General features: G+C 39.7%; 1 protein-coding gene across 2 annotated transcripts in view; it reads left to right on the forward strand.

Annotated features, from left to right (window-relative positions):
* Positions 1 to 6,347, forward strand: part of GPALPP1 (GPALPP motifs containing 1) — a 36,843-nt gene extending 30,496 nt beyond the window's left edge. Inside the window, exons 8-9 of one of the 2 annotated variants that reach the window (XM_027590569.2) lie at positions 4,757 to 4,975; positions 5,753 to 6,347. In XM_027590569.2, the coding sequence (XP_027446370.1) occupies positions 4,757 to 4,975 (219 nt within the window). In that variant the 3' untranslated portion in view covers positions 5,753 to 6,347. Of the gene's footprint in view, positions 1 to 4,756; positions 5,663 to 5,752 lie in introns of those variants that run through there. The other variant, XM_027590570.2, reaches the window with a different exon arrangement.
* Positions 6,348 to 13,599: the final 7,252 nt, after the last annotated feature.

The following is a 13,599-nucleotide window of genomic DNA, read 5'->3' on the forward strand; positions in this document are numbered from 1 at the left end:
TAATGATGTCTGCAGTTTACTTTAAGATGCATCAAAGGGCGCCTGGGTAGCGCAGTCGGTTAGGCATCCAACTCTTGATTTTGGCTCATGTCTGATCTCAGGGTCCTGAGATCTAGCCCCAAGTTGGGTTCTGTGCTGGGCTTAGAGCCTGTTTAAGATTCTCTCTCTGCCCCTCCCCCAGCTCCCTTTGCACACTCTGTCTCGCCCTCTCTATCTAAAATAAAATAAAATAAATTTTAAAAATATGCCGAAAAGATTAGAGTTATAATCTTGTGCTGAAATTTTATTCACAAGATTTACTTTTCAAAACAGTAATGGTCTTAAAAACCACCCTCTAACTCTTGGTTTGGATTAATCAAACACTCTTTAATTAAGACATTAAGACATGAAGACAAAAAAAACCCAAAGAACTAGACTCTTAGCATGAATTTTCAAAAGCAGCTAAAAAATTATCTCATTCTAAACAAATTGCCCTGGCTTTTATAAATTGTTATAAAACACACATTTTGTTAAATGATTAAATTTGGTAAATCAGAAATTGGTCATTTAGCAAATTGCTCTGTACATGAATTGTCCTCAGGGTGATTTTTAGTGAACTGTTTCTGGTTGTTTTCGTTATTTTTTTTATAGCTCCAGCATTGGTTTGGTCATGGGTGTCACAATGTGCAAGTTATGCTGAAACAGTATCCCTGAAGGTGCAGATAAAACAGTTCATTTATCATAACAAATTTGAGCACTTGAATTGTTTGAATTGATTGTAGTAGTCCAGTGGTTTAATGTATTCCTCTTTTTATTGATATTTAATTTACTAATATAGGGGATCAGTAAATTGAAACCTGCTATCTTTATTTCTCCATTTTTGTTTGCTTTTGTTACCTTTTGTACAGTACATTTGTTTGTAAGAGAGGGATGGGGGAGCAGAGGGAGAGGAAGAGCAAGTTGACTGGGGTCTTGATCTCACAACGCTGAAATCATGACCTGAGCTGAAATCAAGAGTCAGACACTTAACTGACTACACCACCCAGGCGCCCCCATCCTTTTGTGTAGTTTTGATCATCAGTATCAATCCTGTTCCTCAGTAGTAGCTCTAGGTGAAGTAGGGCCTCTACGGCTTCATTCTTTTTCACATCTTCATGCATCTCCTCTGTTCTCTGTTTTCTCTAGCACCTTCTTAGATCTTCACGCCTTTCCCCTTCCAATTCTTGATAGCCTGTCTACCTTCATCCGTATTACCCCATTAATGAGGTATTTTCTCATTCATGAGAAAGGGAGGGAGAATGTGGAGAAATGATGCTAAAAGATTAAGGTTTTCTCGTATGGCTTTCTTATATTTATACATTCATACATAATTCTGTTACATTATAGTTCCTCATCATCCAGTTAACCCTGCCCTTCATGTCCTTTGTGTTGCTTTCCCTCTCCTCTCTATTAATACCCAGTCATCAGAAAGAATGATCTACATAGCAGGTTCCACATCTGGTGGGTCACCTATCTGAGAACCTGGGTGATTTTTAAAAGCACGGGTTTCTGAGACTCACAGTTAGCAATTTAGATTGGCGAAATCTACGATGGGGCTCAGGAATCTGTATTTCTTTTCAGTCAGTCAGGAGTGGAGACCAGCAGTCTTCAGGTGTTTTTGCTTGGTAACCCCTAAAAGAAACCTTTATCCTTCACATCTAAAAATTTTTATTGTAAGTTTCAATAGTTACCAAAAATGTATTTTATAGGGCATTACTCTGTTAAATGTTTCAAATGGAATCCAAGTGCCATAGCAATTCAATATCAGTTATTATCCATTAAAAAATATACCTGAACAAGCACTTCTGTAACATTTGGAAATTTTATTTCATCTCTTTTTCTCCTTGAATTCATAATTTTCTTTCTCTTCTGCCACAGAATTTTATCATAATGAAAGTCTCTTACTCTTGAAAATCTTGTATGATTATATTGACAAGTATCTCTCCCTCTCCTTCTGCCCCTCCCCACCTCACGCTTGCTCGCTCTTTAAAATAAATAAATCTTTTTTTAAAAAAAAGAGAATTGGAGGGGCGCCTGGGTGGCTCAGTCATTGGGCATCTGCCTTCAGCTCAGGTCATGATCCCAGGGTCCTGGGATCAAGCCCCGCATCGGGCTCCCTGCTCTGCGGGAAGCCTGCTTCTCCCTCTGCCGCTGCCCCTGCCTGTGTTCCTTCTCTCGCTGTGTCTCTATCTGTCAAATAAATAAATAAAATCTTTAAAAAAAAAAAAGAATTGGAAAGCACTTGACATGCAAATAAATTTGTTTCTAAAAGATTTTACCAAGATTTATGAAATGAATGAGAGGGATTAGGAAAATGGAAGTAGTGGTAATTCAAATACGTACTTAACTAATACAGTATCTTTTTTTTTTAAGATTTTTTTTATTTTTTTATTTTTTTGCCAGAGAGAGAGTTTTGGGGAGAGAGAGAGAGAAGAGTAAAAAGCAGGGGGAATGGCAGGCAGAGGGAGAAGCAGGCTTCCCATGGAGCAGGGAGCCCGATGCGGGGCTCAATCCCAGGGCCCTGGGATAATGACCTGAGCTGAAGGCAGACCCTCAACCGACTGAGCCACCCAGGCATCCCAACATGATATCTTTTGTACATTCTGTTAAAACCCATAGCTCCAGATTGAGCTTATTCAGTTGATGGAGAATAACTACCACATAACCTAATTGATAAAGTCGGTTCTGGTTGTCAAATCAGCGAAGTAAGACTTACTTTCTGTCAGAAGATCTCGCTTTGTTTTTCCATTCAAATAGATGTGTTGATGATTATTCCAGTGACACTTCTGAATTCTAAAGTAGAGAGGTAGGCATGATAGTTTGTCTCTTGGATGAAATAGGATGCTACATTTTCAGTGTTTCTTACCAGTGCCTTCTTGTGTTGCTTTCACTAAGCTCTCTTTACTTCTTTGCTCTCAAACACATTCTTTAACAGGGTAGGGCCTGGAAGAGGTGTGGTTGCTAAGCAAAAACGACCCTTTCTTCCAGTGCCCTTCTATTCAGTCTGAGCACAGAACATTCGAACAAAAACCAAAACACCAATTTCTGAGGGATACCACACACTTAAGAGAAATATGTTTAAGACACAGAACAGGATGCCTGGGTGGCTCAGTCGGTTAAGCATCTGACTTGATTTCCACTCAGGTCACAATCTCTGGGTTGTGAGATAAAGCCCCGCTTCAGGCTCCCCAGTAAGTGGGGAAGCTACTTGAGATTCTCTCCCTCTGCTCAGGCTTGCTCTCCCTTTCTCTCTCTCTCTCAAATAAATAAATATATCTTCTTTTTAAAAAAAGATCCTCTGCCCCCCCACTCCTACTCTCTAAATAAATACATAAATAAAAGTCTTAAAAAAAAAAAGACACAGAAGAACACAAAGCCTCCCTGGGTTTATAGTACCTCAGAGGAAGTTTCCCCATGCCAGTATTTCACATTTTTGTTTGAAACCATGGAGACTTGGTCTCCTAGGCAGTATTCTTACAGTAAGAATCTGAGAGGCCTCTCCTTTGTGAAGTGGTAAAGGGCTATAATAAAAGGGGAGAGAGAGATCAAGATAACAAGATGCCTTATGGAGCAAATCAGTTTTAAGTGAGGGTACATGAAGAAGTTGAGCATTGTGGGTGGATAACCTTAAAATTATCCACGCCTCCATACCACATGGACCCCACTCTCTGTAGCCTGCAGGCCCACGTCTGCCCACCTCTGAAGGCTGCCGGTCTATACTGCCTAGAACCACTGATGCATTCCACTCCCTGCTCCTTTAACTCAGGGCCTTTCTTTCTTTCTTTCTTTCTTTCTTTCTTTCTTTTTCTTTCTTTCTTTTTTTTTTTTTTAAAGATCTCATTTATTTATTTGATAGAGAGACAGCAAGAGAGGGAACACAAGCAGGGGGAGTGGGAGAGGGAGAAGCAGGCTTCCCGCTGAGCAGGGAGCCCGACGCGGGACTCGATCCCAGGACCCTGGGATCATGACCCAAGCCGAAGGCAGACGCCCAAGGACTGAGCCACCCAGGCATCCCAGGGCCATTCATTCTTGTACTTGAATCAATACTGGAAGGTCTAGAATGACTCTCTAGTTGATGAAACCAATGGCCTTTGCTCAGACTTTATCCTACTAGGTACATTTGAAACCGTGAGCACCTGTCCCAACTAAGAAGAAAGAAAGTGAGGGATGTAGGAGAAAACAGAAAACTGAAAGGAACAAAAATCTCTTAGCTTATGGAATATGCCAGGATATCCTGAGCGGGCCTTGAATTTTGTCACTCCTGTGCCATTATTTTTTGGGTTTGCCCTTGTTTCTGCTTCAGCTTAGCCATGCCCTTTCCTTCCTATCCACCTGTTCAGGCTTCACAGACCAGCACATCCATGACACTTTACCCAGGCTCCTCGGTGACAATGTAATTGCTCTTCCTTCTCACCCATGTTCTTGGCTTGGACTCTAATTATGACACACCACACGTGGTTATTTCAAAGTTTATTTCCTCTCTGTCTTGCTTTTTTTTTATTACTATTATATAATAATGGTAGTTAGTAGATATCTTCATTTTGGTTGAATTGAATTTCCCTCTGATACAGATCTTCTTCATAGATCCTGTCTTGGATTTGGCAAAACCTGACAGGGTTTGTAAAAAGTCCTCCTTAAGGTTCATCATTACTGCTTAATCATTTTGCTTCACGATCATATTCTGTCCGTAATCTATACAAACAAAGATTTTCATTTCTACTCTCTTGCTTTCCCCAAGGAATCAAAAAGATCAGAATCTCTTATGGACATTCATCATAAAAAATTAAAGAATAAGGCTGCTGAAGAGAAAAATAAGCCCCAAGAAAGAATACCATTTGACCGTGATAAAGATCTCAAGGTTAATCGGTTTGACGAAGCTCAGAAAAAAGCTCTGATAAAGAAATCTAGAGAACTAAACACCAGATTTTCCCATGGCAAAGGCAGTATGTTTTTATAAGTAAGTATTTCATTGAGGTATACTTTCAAACTGATAAATTTGAACTTTTCTGAATGTTCTGTTATCCATAAATAATTGTGTGTAAAAATCTATTTCCTTTTATAATAAAGTAGATTATAAACCTGGAAATCTTTTTTGATAAGTCAACCATGTTTCTTTTGAATATTCAGCCCTTGTGGGATAAAAAATGTAGTTTTACCAGAAAAGTAGCTTTTGTCTTCAGGCACTGCTATTAACCAGGCATTGCCATTAAAGACACTAAAAGTAAAGTTTAGTTTATAAGAAATGGCAAAGGAAAGAGTGGTTTGAAGCTTGGGTAAATATGCATGCTTTTGTAAAGAACGGAGAAAGGAGATGTGTTTATAATCCCTGTGTTAAACAAGATCACAGTTAGGAAACGTTCATTGCTTTGAAAGCCTCTCTATAAATTAAGGTTCAAAATCATTATATCCTTCATCCACAGCTCAATCTGACAAGGGTTCATAAAGGTGAGTAAGGAATTACCTAAAAGCTAAGGTTGCTTCTTAAAATCTTTATCATTTTTAACTGTATGAAACCTACATCAATATTAAAATGTGGCTTTAAAGGAAAATACAGAGGCACCTGGTTGGCTCGGTCAGTGGAGCATGTGACTTTTGATCTCAGGGTTGTGAGTTCAAGCCCCACATTGGGTGTAGAGATTACTTAAAATCTAAAAAAATTAAAAATTAAAAAAAAAGGAAAATACAGTTAAAGTTAGAAATATTTTCCAACTTACTGAACTTTCTTATTCCTCAGGGGGATTTCCCTGTGCAATGAAGAAAAGTTGAAGAATACTCTTTTATCTATCTACCTTTATCCCTTTGTTTTGAATTCCTTAAGATTAGAGGTGACTTTAGTCTTAAAAACTTACCTTGTGCTGTACGTCCTATAAGTCCTGTGGGAACCTAAAGTCAGTATTTCTTATGTGGAATAGAGTTTTATGTGTTTTTGGCTTCTGAGGAAGTGTGGGCTTTTCTTCAAATAATTATTTTGAGGACCCATCTGTTCTTTAATTTCTGTGGTGTCTCACAAGTATCCTATAAGATCTGGTCAGGACTATCCACTGAATCTCCACCAGAGCTTAGACTTCCTCATCAAATATTACTCACCTGCCCTGGAGTAAGTGTGTCGGGTCCTTGTAGTCAGTCCATGAATTTGAAATTGTTTGGGTTTTCCCTCTGAACTGCAGCCTGTGAATACACATTTACAAATAGAGGACTCGGAGGTTTCATCTGTTTTGTTCACATTTTGCTTGTTTGGGCAAACAGGGCTTTTTATTTGTTGCTTGGGCTTTTGTTTTTGTTGGTTGGTTGGTTTTTAAGTCAGAAAGAAGGGCCGGGCGCCTGGGTGGCTCAGATGGTTAAGTGTCTGCCTTCGGCTCGGGTCATGATCCCAGGGTGCTGGGATCAAGTCCCGTATCAGGCTCCCTGCTCAGTGCAGAGCCTGCTTCTCCCTCTCCCTCTGCCATTCCCTCTGCTTGTGCTCTTCTATCTCTCTCTCTGTCAAATAAATAAAATCTTAAAAAAAAAAAAAAGAAAGAAAGAAGGGCCTCTGCATTATCTCATGTGCTAAGGAAAAACTATTTTGATTTTTCCAACTTTAATAAGTATTTCTAGGGGAGGCAATCTAAGGGACAAAATATGCCATGAAGGGGCGCCTGAGTGGCTCAGTCGTTAAACATCTGCCTTCGGCTCAGGTCATGATCCCAGGGTCCTGGGATCGAGTCCCGCATCGGGCTCCCTGCTCCGCAGGAAGCCTGTTTCTCCCTCTCCCACTCCCCCTGCTTGTGTTCCCTCTCTCGCTGTGTCTCTCTCTGTCAAGTAAATAAATAAAATCTTTAAAAAAAAAATACGCCATTAAGCATTAGCAGTGTGAAGTCTAAGACTTGGTCTCCATGGTCTCAGCCAAAGCTCTCTAAGTCTTTAAACTTTGCTTTGCAGTGATCTTATTTTACCCATTTATATTTAACAGATTTTAGCTAATTTATTGGGGACTGATCTTTTATATCAGTCATGAATAGTCTTTTAAAAAAATCAAGTTCATAATCTCTGAATACAAAAATATAAATGGCAACTCGAATCATAACCACCCTAATGAGAGTATGTAAGTTTGTAATGCTTGAGTTACTGTCTATTAAGATGTTAAATAGAACATTCTAAACAGTTAAAGCCTAAATTCAAATTCTCTACGTTATGTTTTCTTACAGAACCATCCTAACTGTTCACTAGTTCTATGTTGTAGTTTTGATAAAGCATGAGAGGTTTTGTTTTTTGTTTTCTGTGGGGAAAAAAAGAACACAAAACAAGAGACTAGGTGGAAAGTGTGAGGTTTTAATGGAAAAACCTTCGGACTCCTAGTTCATTTAGGCTTTATGACAATTGAGTGAACTGTTCAAATTATGGCACAAATTATTATTTGCTTTTATGATATCAGCATAAACAGTAGCCTACTCAAGGAGCATAGCTATTAAAAAGATGAATTATTCTCCTAAGCAAAATGAAAAAGCTTGTCTAAGCAAAATTGAACAGAACCACCATTTGCCTAAGATGTCATTTTTAATGAGCAATATTTTCTGAACACAAAACTTTGTGCAAAGCATCCATTGCTCTCATTTAATTTTGTTATAATTTTTCCCCGATGAAAGGAAAAAATGTTTTCAAAATTTCCTCACCCTTATATAAATTTCTAACATATATTTTTGAGAAACTTGGAATTTTTTAAAGTAAAAATGTCACCTTTCGTTACTTATTTTTGTTTTCTTCACCTTAAGGAGATAGGATATTTCCATATCACACATTTGTTGTTTTTCCCCTCGCCTTGAAGCATCTTTGTCCTCAGCAAAAGGGAGAAAAACCTCTTCTTTCTGCCTAATGCTTTCCGTGAGTTGCCGCCTTACTGCTTGCTTGGGTGTCATGCTCTTTCATGCCAGCCCAGGGCAGTTTGAATGAAATGTAAGGCCAGACCAGAGTTTTTTATGCCCCTCAGAGAGCCCACGCCCAGTATAACAGCATTGATAATAAAAGAAGAGAGTTGCTGTTTACGCAGAATGGAAAGGTGCCCATGTCTGCCCCTCCCCTCTTCCAAAGTGGTAAAAAAACCTACTTAAATCAAGTCTCCATCCATCTGGCAGAAAATTGGCATTGTTGACATCTTCTAATAAGAACTTTTTGATTTCCTATACGTCTTGGCTAAGTTTTATAGAACTGTGACCTCCTGTGAAACTTAAAAATGAAGAAGAAAAAAGAGCAACACTACGTTCAAAAGGTCAAGCAAATACTTTAACTTTCTTTTCTGTTGAAGGTAACATCTAAGTTCTTTGTACCTGAAATTACATGATTTTTGTCCACCTCTGTAAATCGTCATCTCAGATAGATTGAGTTACTTCCACAAAGTAACCACATTACTGATAAATAAATGGTGGCTTTAGAAGTGAGGGAATTGGGAGTGGGGACAGAAGGTGAGAGGTGATGGTTTCACCCAATCATTATCAGATAAATTAAAGCCTTCTATATTGGGCAAAATACTGTAAATTAAGCCCTGCTCTTAAAAAGAAAAAAAAAAAGCCATGGTCTTTCTAAGAGTTTTTAATCATATTTGGATATAGCAACCATTTGACATTTAATTTATCTCTTGAACTTTTAATAGTTCTTTGAATTAATGACTTTTTTTAGAAGTGAGGTTGAAATTGACATGGTACTGAAGCTTACATGCTCCAGAATAGATTAGTAGTTATTCTATAAATTATTTGGTCCCCAAACATGATGGCACTTTTTATTTCTTATATAGAATGGATAATGTTAATATTATTACTCAAGAAACATATGATCATGGCAGATATGTTGTTAAACTATCTACAGGAGTCCAGTCACGTCTCCTTTGTATTTCTTCCATGGTAATGATAAGTATTATTAGAAAAAACAATTTTCTGTTGAGTTATGTACCTAAGAGGAAGAATTAATGTGGTGGGAAGTGGTTAGAGATAATGCCAGTGTAACATCAGTGCCAAGTCGTCTATTTTTTCATGGTATTAATTTATTTTACTTTGGCTTTTGACATCATCATGAGATTTAAGTCTGCACTTACAGAGGCCATGCATTTTCTATTATAGGAGAGGTATATTTTTTTGCAGCTTAAAAAATTGTCTAACTGGGACTCTAGTTTGTAAAGTATTATAAAGAGCTATACACTGCCCCTTTGAACCTTTTCATTTTGAACTTTACAGGAAAAGACTGTTTTTAGAAAAGAATTCCTGATGTATAATTTCTTATGTATAAATAAAGTTTCATCTCTATCTGAGAAGTTGTGGTCTTTTATTTTTGTTCTGTTTTAATATAATTAACTCCTCTGAAGCAGGCAATATTGGCAAAGAGAATATTCCACAAAAATATATTCTGGCCAATCAGATCATTTTAGGAAGAAAACTCACTTGCCACGTTTTCATTATCCCAATATAACTACAATTAGTAACTCTTTCTTTAGACATGCAAGACAAATTGGAAATGCTCTTAAGAGCACCATGGCCCAAGAGGGACTGGAACTGGCTTATAACCAAGATTCCATTGTTCTATGTATCGTAAGGTTTTATAACGGTAGGTGTTTTCAGGGGTGTTTAATTATCAGCTTTTTTTTTTCCTTTCTCTACTTCCCAAATTCTTTCAGAAAGCATGTGTTCTTTTATAATTTGGGGTGGGGAGGTTATCCCCCCTTTTTATAAGGTCCTAATTTTTTATTATATAGGGTTGGTTGAGGACGAGAAACTTTTTAGGTAAAATGATAAGGAAAGTCTTTCTGAAGAGATGTGGAGGGATGGGGTGGCTGGGTGATAGACATTGGGGAGGGTATGTGCTATGGTAAGCGCCGTGAATTGTGTAAACTGATGAATCACAGACCTGTACCTCTGAAATGAATAATACATTATATGTTTAAAAAAGAAGAAGAAGATAGTAGGAAGGGAAAAATGAAGGGGGGGAATTCGGAGGGGAGACGAACCATGAGAGACTATGGACTCTGAAAAACAAACTGTGGGTTCTAGAGGGGAGGGGGGTGGGGGATGGGTTAGCCTGGTGATGGGTATTAAAGAGGGCACGTACTGCATGGAGCACTGGGTGTTAAACACAAACAATGAATCATGGGACACTACATCAAAAACTAATGATGTAGGGGCGCCTGGGTGGCTCAGTTGGTTAAGTGACTGCCTTCGGCTCAGGTCATGATCCTGGAGTCCCGGGATCGGGTCCCTCATCGGGCCCCCTGCTCGGGAGGGAGTCTGCTTCTCCCTCTGACCCTCCCCCCTCTCATGTGCTCTCTCTCTCTCTCTCTCTCTCTCTCTCTCATTCTTTCTCTCAAATAAATAAATAAAATCTTAAAAAAATTAAAAAAACTAATGATGGTCATTAACATAACATAATAAAATAAAATTAAAGAGAAAAAGATGCTAGCAGTGTGAACAGTGACTGACTACACATGCAAAGGCCTTGAAGCATTAGTTCTGAAGTGTTTGAAGAAATGCACCTGTGTGGGTGGTATATAAGAAATATGGGGGCTCAGCGTTGGTCCTTGCTACTAATGCTAGGAACCCCATATAAGGGCATCTGACCCAGTTTTAGAAGGTGAAAGGAAGCCTCCCAGAAGAGTATACTTTTTTTTTAAAGATTTTATTTATTTATTTGAGAGAGAGAGAGAGAGAAACAGCATGAGAGGGGAAAGGGTCAGAGGGAGAAGCAGGCTCCCCGCTGAGCCGGGAGCCCGACGTGGGACTCGATCCCAGGACTCCGGGATCACGACCCGAGCTGAAGGCAGTCGCTTAACCAACTGAGCCACCCAGGCGCCCCCAGAAGAGTATACCTTAGCCAAGTCATAAACATCACCCAGGAGTTAGCTAGATGGGTCCTAAACCAAAAATCTACCCTACTGGCCTTCTAGAATTTCCCAACCATGTCTGAATTCACCCTTTAGGCCCTTGCTCTGAAGACAGCATGTACTCCACTCATGTCATCAGCAGAAAATTAGCACATTGAACTTCTGTCCATACCTGTCACCAAAACTGATTATTTTAAGTAGAGCTGGGGATGGGAATCTTTGAGGTTAGAGTCAGGCAATCTCTGTTTTTAACAATTTCCCAGGTCATTCTTTATAAACTCAAGTTTGAGAATCACTGCATTTATTATCTACATAGTCGTTCTATGTTGCATAGCTACAGTCACTAGTACCAGCAATAACTTGCATTATGAAGAGTAGAGAAATTAAATTGTCATTTCTTGTTTTTTTTTTTTAAGATTTGATATTTATTTGACAGAGACACAGCGAGAGAGGGAACACAAGCAGGGGAAGTGGGAGAGGGAGAAGCAGGCTTCCTGCCGAGCAGGGAGCCCAATGCGGGGCTCGATCCCAGGACCCTGGGATCATGACCTGAGCCGAAGGCGGACGCTTAACCGACTGAGCCACCCAGGCGCCTGGATTGTCATTTCTGTTGGTGAATTGATGCATAAAAGTCTTTATTCTTCAAACATTTTTACCAGCCAGCTACTACAGGCTTCAACATTCTACTGTCAATGATAATTTGGTTTCATGAGACTGCCTTCTCTTAGGCTTCTTCTAAAATGGAAGAATCTTGGGGCGTGCCTGGGTGGTTCAGTCGGTTAAGGGTCTCCCTTCGGCTCAGGTCATGGTCCCAGTGTCCTGGGATCGAGTCCCCACATCAGGCTCTTGCTCGGCGGGAAGCCTGCTTCTCCCTCTCCCTCTGCCTGCCGCTCCCCCTGCTTGTTCTCTCTCTTTCTCTCTCTCTCTGACAAATAAGTAAATAAAATCTTTTTTAAAATAAAATAAAATGGAAGTCTTTAGGAGGAGTAGTTAGGTTATAAGATTCTTGTCCCTGGCTGTTGGGTCCCATGAGATCTGAATGCTGGAATTGCAGAACTGAATACCCTGGAATTGCAGAACCCTGAAAGGGCCAGGGGCACAATGGATGCTAATGATGAACTCCAGAGGTGGTCTCTGCCTTCTGACTTTTCCTTAGCAAAATTCATCAGTGTTACCGAAGTGCTTTGAGGTCTTAGATAACTGTGCCTTGACAGCTAAATTATCTTAACTAAAGAATTTGAAAGCAAATGAGTTTACTTTTAGATACCATTTTCTGCGTTTCCTAGCAAAAGAAAGATGACAGTAGATCAAAGAATGTCAAAAAGAAACAAAGGGGCATGATTGTGTTAAGGCTGAAAAATTTCAAGGACCCATGCTAGAATATTAAAAAGAACTGCAAAACTAAATTCAAGTCTCTCTGATAACCACTTTTCTACCGTCCAACCCTTCCATTTGGTTTCCTTAGGATGGAGTAATGTTGGCCAAACAGGTCATATGGTAAGGTAGTTAGTCCTGAAGTTTTCTCTTCATACAGTCAATGCTCTGAGATGGAAACGGATGTGCTTCTTTTATCACTCGTCACAAGAGCCGTCACTAACGCAGGGGTGTTACACTATGCTAATTAAGAGTAGAAACATTGGAAAGAACAGCCTGGGACAGAATCCAGGCCCTGCTTCTAGCTGTGTAGACTTGAGAAAGTTCCTTAACCTATTTTAGCCATAATTTGTCTTAAAATGAGAGTAATACTTCACAGGCTGGTATGAGGATTATGGAGATGACACATGTAAACAGTTAGCACAAAATCCAACAATAAATGATAGTTATCGTTGTAGACCCCTGGATGATAAACCCGCTCAGACTTTTGTAGACATATCCACTCATTTCTTAGAATCTCAGAAATTTATCAGGGCTCTTGGCAGCAAGTGATGATAAACCTAACTCAAACTGGGTTAAGCAAAATAAAGATGATTTATCCCCTCATGTAATGAAAAGTCCAGGAGGTAGCTCTGGTTTTAGGTACAACTGGATCTAAATGCTCAAATTATGCCATCAGGATTCTGTCCCTGTCTCTCAGCCTGGTTCCTTTGTGTGGACTTCATGGTTACATGGGCTTTCTAGTTGGTGGCAAACGTGGATAGCAGCACCTCTAACGCGACATCCTACCAGCATTGCTTCTTCCCATTAAATCCAGCCAAAGCCCAAGGACTAATGCTAATTGGCTCCAAGGACAAGCTTTGGTCATTTGTTCATCCCTGAATCAATCACGGCCAGGAAGAGACAGCATCCGGTATCCCAGGCTGGTTCACATCCCCTTCCTATGGAGCTAAAGCCTACCCAACCACACAGACTTCAAAGTTGGGAGGGTAGTTGCCTAAAAGAAAATGAAAGTGCTATATCTGGAAGCAAAACAACACATGCTACAAAGGCAAAACAGCTGATGCTTGCGTTAGCCCCCATTACAGTTTTCATTCCTACCAGTTTTCTAAAGGGAATACCAGTATTGTTTACCAAAATGGGATATCACCCGCCTGTCAGTTCTCCCCAGGTTATCACTATTATTACCTGCGCATTGTGAATCTCCTTGCCATTAGGTATCTTCTGGTCCAGGTCTCGGTGATGAGTCTGTGTGTGGGGAGGTGTGGGGAGGGAGCATGCATACACTGAAGTGCTTTACAGATAGATACCTGAGCCAGGTAAGGTTCCACCCAGTGAGACAGTCCTGCTTGTCTCCTATTTCTTGGCTT

This window comes from Zalophus californianus, chromosome 3 (genome assembly GCF_009762305.2).
Source record: "Zalophus californianus isolate mZalCal1 chromosome 3, mZalCal1.pri.v2, whole genome shotgun sequence".
NCBI lineage: Eukaryota > Metazoa > Chordata > Mammalia > Carnivora > Otariidae > Zalophus > Zalophus californianus.